This window comes from Humulus lupulus, chromosome 2, assembly GCF_963169125.1.
Source record: "Humulus lupulus chromosome 2, drHumLupu1.1, whole genome shotgun sequence".
NCBI lineage: Eukaryota > Viridiplantae > Streptophyta > Magnoliopsida > Rosales > Cannabaceae > Humulus > Humulus lupulus.
The window spans coordinates 39,998,088-40,004,947 of NC_084794.1; the positions used below are offsets into that span (position 1 = coordinate 39,998,088).

The window sequence follows — 6,860 nt, forward strand, 5'->3', positions numbered from 1 at the left end:
GATAATATTTCTAATGGCTTATAACCTAACCACCTCAACTTATCAAGAACCTCTCTTATTATAATTTTTTTTTTCTCAAGCTCTCACCCAAAATGTATTTTTTTAACCCACAATGAATAATTTGATTTAGCTCTAATTCTCTTGCTATTTTTATTTCCAAATTCAACTAGAACAATAAAGAAAAGCCTCCAACATTTTCTGGGATAGGGGGTTGTACACCCCAAACTTAGTTTTGAAACTGCCTCTTTCTCTCTTTTTTTTTTTTTGTTTTTTTTTTTTTACATAAACTCATTGTAACAGTAAAGAGATATATATATATAGCAAGAGAAATATGAATATTTATGTGAGCTTATTCCCACACACCCCAAACTTGATTCCCATCATTGTCCCCAATGTGGCTAATAAATGAAACTTGGAATAGCTCACCACATGGCTAAAAACTAAGCCCACTCACCCCAAACTTACTGCAAATAATCTGTTCTTGATAAATTTCAGCAGCTAGGTTTGGTTAATGAAAGTTAAAAATAACAATTTAAGCAGGGGGTTGTCATTAATGATATGTATTAAGAAAGAATAGGCAAATTAGCTCAACTAACGGTGACTAAGGGGAATTAATATACAATGGGAAAGCTTGAAAGTCCCAAACGTCCAAGGATGGCCTAGATCATTTCTAAGTGGTAAAGGTAGCTAGGATTTCGCCTCAAGGATTACACTAACCAATTCTAGAAGCTTAAACTTTCTCAAGATGTTGGTTATTCTAGAGATCCAAAGCATGGTGGGATAGCACAAGCACACAACTATTGAAAGAATCACTAATAGATGGCATTAAAGATAGCAATAGCACCTAAACTAGCATATTTAACACATAAAATCAGGGCATAACACAAATGGAGGAAGGTGGATGATATCATCATCGAGCGCTATGCTAAGCCAGACCAAACAACAGTATCTCTCAAGCACAAATACAAACAACACATAATCACAGATATTAAAGTTCAATGCTAAAACACAATTTAAACAACCTAAACTAAAAACACAAAATAACAGAAATTAACAGAAAATAAAATAACAAGGAAAGGAAACCCCCTCTACTCGGAGTCCTCGCCATGGGACTCCTCTTTGTCATCAACATCGTCAGTCCAAGGATTCAAAATTTGATCTGGGAACGCTGGAAATTGTGGACCAGCTTTGGGCAGAGCCTTTTGCAGCAAAGCTCAAAATTTCTCAGAATAAAATGCTCCCAGTTGATATAGCAAAGCTCATAGCATAGCATTTTTCCTCCTGCGACCTGATAAATGCTGCAGCAATGCTATAACAACTGGGACTTTCCAGCTGTTTGGAAATTCTCTGTCTTATAACCGAGCTTGTCCAACTTCCCATATTACAGCTTCCTTTCTTCCCCCTGCAATAAATCATTACAAACACCAGCAAACACACTTAGTAACCTCAAGAAAACACAAGTATATGTATTTATATATATTATTTTTATTTATATATATATATTTGCTTTCCTTTTTCTTCTTTTTTTTTTCTTTTTACAAGGGGTGGTACACCCCAAACTTAATTACATATATTATTTATTCACAATCTGTCTCTTTCACTCATGGGTTGCCCAAGTGTGATACATTAAATACATGGCAACCCATAGTCCTTCTCCTTCAAGCATCCTTCCAAATGATGGAGGTCTTTGCTCTATCGACCTCCCCTCCAAGGTAGTGCTTAAGTTGCTGGCCATTCACTTTAAACTCTCTTTCTGAAATTTCATCACGCAAGTCCAATGCACCAAAAGGAAAGACTTTAATTATCAAGAAGGAATCAAAGAAACTTGATGCTGGCTGTCTGGAACTTGCTTTCATTTTAGAATTAGAGAAATACACCCGCTGCCCCACTTCAAACCTTTGGGAATGAGCTTTCCGACCACACTTCTTTTTCTTCTTTCTACGTGGCTCTTGCAAATGAGACGATGCCTTGTTTATACTTGCCCCTAGTTCATTGTTGCTCTCAAATTCTTTAAGAGATAGCCTCATCCTCACTTTCTTGCTATACCTTGTGGGTACCTCTTCCTCCATATTAGAGTTCTTGACAGTGATGGCCAAACAATCTCCTACTTCATCTGGAGAACGTATAGGATTGAATACCTTGAAAGTTACCTGTTCTTCTTGAGCTCTCATTGTGAGCTCCCCTTTTTCCACGTCAATCAAGGTCCTCCCAGTAGCTATAAATGGCCTACCCAAGATAATGGGAACATCTCTATCCACTTCATAATCAAGAATGATGAAATCGGCCGGAAAAATGAACTTATCAACTTGCACTAGAACATCTTCAATTTTTCCTTCCGGGTGTGCCATAGAAAGATCTGCCAATTGCAAAGTGACCGTAGTTGGCCTCACTTCTCCAATTCCCAACTTCTTAAAAATAGACATGGGCATCAAGTTAATACTAGCTCCCAAGTCACATAAAGCTCTACCCACATCTCTTCCACCAATAGAGCAAGGAATTGTAAAGCTACCCGGATCCTTCAACTTAGGAGGAATTTTACTCTTCAACATGGCGCTGCAACCTTCTGTAAGAGCAACAGTCTCAAACTCTCCCAGCCTTCTTTTTTTCGTCAAAATATCTTTTAAAAACTTGACGTAGTTTGGCATTTGTTCCAATGCTTCAACTAAGGGAATATTGATGTGGAGCTGTTTTAAAACATCCAGAAATTTCCTGAACTGCCCATCTTGCTGTTGTTTTCGAAACCGCTGAGGAAATGGTGGGGGCAGTTTTGGTATAGACTTTATTGGAACAGATTGCTGACCCAATGCTGTATCAACTGGGCCAGTTTCAGTAGCTTCACTTGCTGGTTTTTTACTAGATTCTCCTTCTGTTTGGATTGAAGTGGGCTCGTTTTTTCGTTTATCTTTCTCCTCATTTAACTCCAGATTTTTCCCACTCCTCAAAGTCACCACTTTGCACTGCTCTTTTCCATCCCTCCTTGGATTTTCGGTGTCACTAGGCAAGGAACCTTGAGGTCGATTTTTCAAGTCATTAGCTAAATGCCCCAATTGAATTTCCAAATTCCGAAGAGAAGCTGCCTGGCTTTGAATTACAGCGTCATTCTTGGCCATATAATCTCTCATTAAATTCTCCAAAGAACTTGTTTGAGAGCCTTGAGGTTGGTGTCGTTGTTGAGGTCTTGGTTGTTGAGAAAATCTCGGTGGATATGACTGTTTTTCGTGTGTTGGTGCTCCACTTGAACTTGCTCCTTGACCCCCCCATGACAGATTTGGATGATGCCTCCAAGCTGGATTGTAAGTGTTAGAATATGGGTTGTTGTTGCGGTTGGAGTTTTGATTACCCATATAGAAGACCGAAGCTGGATTTGAAGGGCAATTCTCAAAAGTATGCCCGTCCCCACAATACACACATGATACTTCTGCACTTTGAATGGCAGCAGCTGGCTGTACATTTCCTCCCATACTCATGTTCTTTAAAATGTTGGTCATTAAGGCCATTTGGGCGGCTAGAGTGGTTAGAGCATCTACTTCAAGAACACCCGCTACTTTTCGGCTTGTAGGAGCTCTAGTATTTGACCATTGGTAGTTGTTACTTGCAATCCTTTCCAAAATCTCAAATGCTTCGTTGTAAGACTTGGAAAGAATGGCTCCATTGGCTGAAGCGTCCAAAACCATTCGAGAGGCTGCATTGAGACCATTGTAGAATGTCTCCATTTGTATACAATGTGGGATACCGTGGTGTGGGCATTTTCTTAAAAGCTCTTTGAATCTCTCCCACGCGTCACTAGTGGACTCATTTTCCAGTTGCTGAAACGACATGATTTCACTTCTAAACTTTGCATTTCTGGTGGGAGGGAAGTACTTTCTTAGAAATTTCTCAGGCAAGTCATTCCAATTTTGTAACGGAATCGGGAGGAAGGGTGTTGAGCCATGATCTAGCTCGGTCCCTTAAAGAGAATGGGAATAGCTTCAGCCTTAATGCTTCTTCACTCACTCCTTGAAGCTTAAAGGAATCGCTCACCTCCAAAAATGAATGAAGGTGGAGATGAGGATCCTCCGTTGGCATCCCGCTGAACTGCCCCACGGTTTGGAGCATTTGAAACATCACTGGCTTGAGCTCGAATTGAGCTGCTTGTATTTCTGGCCTCACAATGCCTGGATTTAGCTCATTAAACATGGGGGCAGCGTATTCCCGTATTGCTCTGGCTCTGTCATCCGCCAAAACAATGGGATTAGTAACTTGCTGGCCATCCCCCTCATCATCAACACGTTCAGCCATAGTGCCTCGGCTTTTAGCCTTTTGATCCTTTCTCCTTTTTCTGAAAGTACGTTCGATCTCGGGGTCAATAGGAGCAAGTTCACTGTCCTCTTGCTGGTTCATACACTGTAGGTACCTGAGTTTGCACAACCCGAACCAACAAGGTTAAAAACAATGAAAATAAACTGTAAAATAGTTGATAAAACAGAATTTAATTTTAAAGTCCCCGGCAACGGCGCCAAAAACTTGTTGTGAAAATTCTAACGATTAAAATATGCGCAAGAATACACAATCGCCAACAAGTAATACAGTGATAGAGTATCAAAGTTCGTCTCCACATGGACTTTTAAACTAAATAAATGAAATATCAACCAAAAACAATTTACAATTCAGTGACCAAATCAAGAGAAAATTTGAGTGATTAATTCTGAAAATAAATGTAAATGAGCAATTTAATTAAACTGAAATTCAGAGATCAAAATGAAGGAATTCTGTGTAGATTTCAGATACGAGAAAAATAGGACTGGGTGGTTAATTCCCCTTTGTTCGTTCCAGTTGTTACAGCAATGGCTCAGCAATGGTTTAGCAATTGCATCAGAGTTAACAGATTTCACAAAGATCCAGTAGTTCTTTCCAAAACTTACTGATAACGTTTACAACTCAACTCAACACATTCCTGTATTAAATCAGGTTGCATACTGTCATTTAAACACCAAATCTCATGTTATACAAGGCAGCAAAACATCCCTATTTTACCACTAAGATTTACCTAAAAAGGTACTTCTCTTGCATCAATTAAGTGGGATCGACTAGCCTAATTTCTTCCAAAATCAGATCTAGCTAAATAATTGTTACTTATGGCCAGTAAACAACAATCAGTTAACATTAACAACACTTAATTGAACAACGTCACAATTACCACAACCATGCATCAAAACATTACTTCATAATATAGGGTTCATAACCACCCAAACCCTTAGGATATTAGTTCATAGCTGAAATTATAAACACAAATCCAGCACAGAAAAGTTCCATTGAGTATAATTAGAAAACTAGATAAGAATTTAATACAAAATGAGAGAGAGAGATTAGAGAGATGAGTGGTGAGCTCAGGTTTCCCTTAGGCGTCTGCCTTCCTCTTCTCCTCTGTTTAGTACTTCCTTCTTCTCTCTTCTTTTTCTTTTCTCTCTGTACTTTTCTTCGTGAAAATATGCAGAAATCTTCAAAAATTCAGAGTGGGTTCCCCTTCCATATTTCGGCTGCCTCCTTTTTAGGGTACTTGGTTTACCCTAATTAGTAAGTCAAAGTCAATTGTGCCCTCTTGTCCTTTGCCACACCATCCAGCTGACTCATTATACAACATTCTCGCCACCTAGGCGTCACTTATTCTTCATTAAGTCCAGCTGGAATTTGTCACGTTTCTTCACTGGTCCCTGCCGATTGCTACGTTGTGGTTGCTACAGCATTGATAGAACAGCAACACGCAGCTTTCAGAATTCGTTTTTCCCTTTGCTTCCAGCAGTTCCCTTTCACATATTTTGTAAGCTTCCTTTCCTGATTAATACAACACAGTAATTTACATAAAAACACTGAAAAATATTACAATTACTACCAACAATTTACAAGACTCTTGAATTAACACACTAACTAGAAAAGAAAGGTAAAAACTAAACAAACTTACAAATAACATCACACTCCTTACTCTTTTCACCCAAAATTCAAGTTCAAAGTTAATAAAAATAACTCTAAATCATAGAGTTATCAATTCACCAGGTTGTTGTTTTAAATTGGCCAATGAATCGACCTCTGCATGAGATGCCTGTGAAGCTCGAAATGCTTTCTTAAACTCAGAAGAAGACTTCTTCCACGAGCTTATCGAATGTTTCTTGTACTTTTTAAACAACTGTCTTGCATTTCGACCAGAGTCGTGGGGAACATGATACATCTTAGATCGAACCCAATATTGTGGGCCATCATCATTATGTTGAACATCCCAAGGTGGTAGGATGGATCTGTGTTTCCATCAAATGTCGACATGTTTGGCATCCTAAAGCCAATAGGATATGTAGTTGTTGCAATATTTGGAGCGAAAGGTTCAATCTCCTCATGTGAGTCACAATCATAAATCCCCTTTCTAGATAAGAGCCTCTTCATCTAATCCTCCATCAAGGCCAGTCACTCAAGGGTTAGGTCCTTGCTTTCTAGGTCAGCTGGGGGTTGTTCATCCTATTGTAAATGTTTGATGGGTTGCTGACCCTGCAAGATTGAGCTTGGTTAGATAGGACATTCCCATTGTCGCGTACGATAGACAGGCCTCCCTCATGTCAAGTATATCTCATATCTTCGTTGCGAGCTGGATACCTTCTTTTCAAGTTCAAATGATCGTGTAGGTTGGGTTGTGGATTGTATCGAGGACTTTATGCTGAACTAAGGTGATTTCTCAGGCCGCTCTCAGACCTACCTTCACGTTGGCTCCACGTCTAGTAACTTCCATTTGCAAAACTTATAGCCTGCAGCTACGATCGAGGAACTGGATTTTGAGCATGTGCCTATGGGGTGTAAGTATCTACTGACGGGGAGGATTTTTCCTACTATTCCCACAA

At 39.3% G+C, this 6,860-nt stretch overlaps 1 protein-coding gene and 1 non-coding gene across 2 annotated transcripts; one reads left to right on the plus strand and one right to left on the minus strand.

Moving 5' to 3' along the window:
- Positions 1–1,658: 1,658 nt before the first annotated feature.
- Positions 1,659–3,818, minus strand: LOC133814170 (uncharacterized). Its single transcript, XM_062247166.1, has one exon. It carries the CDS (start codon positions 3,816–3,818, stop codon positions 1,659–1,661), a length of 2,160 nt encoding a protein of 719 aa, XP_062103150.1.
- Positions 3,730–3,836, plus strand: LOC133820150 (small nucleolar RNA R71). Its single transcript, XR_009886579.1, has one exon. It is a non-coding gene; the product is annotated as a small nucleolar RNA R71 (small nucleolar RNA).
- The last annotated feature ends 3,024 nt before the right edge of the window (positions 3,837–6,860 follow it).

Bases quoted from the DNA above. Each gene is read 5' to 3' on its own strand.
- LOC133814170 (XM_062247166.1), bottom strand. From the start codon at position 3,818: ATGTCGTTTCAGCAACTGGAAAATGAGTCCACTAGTGACGCGTGGGAG.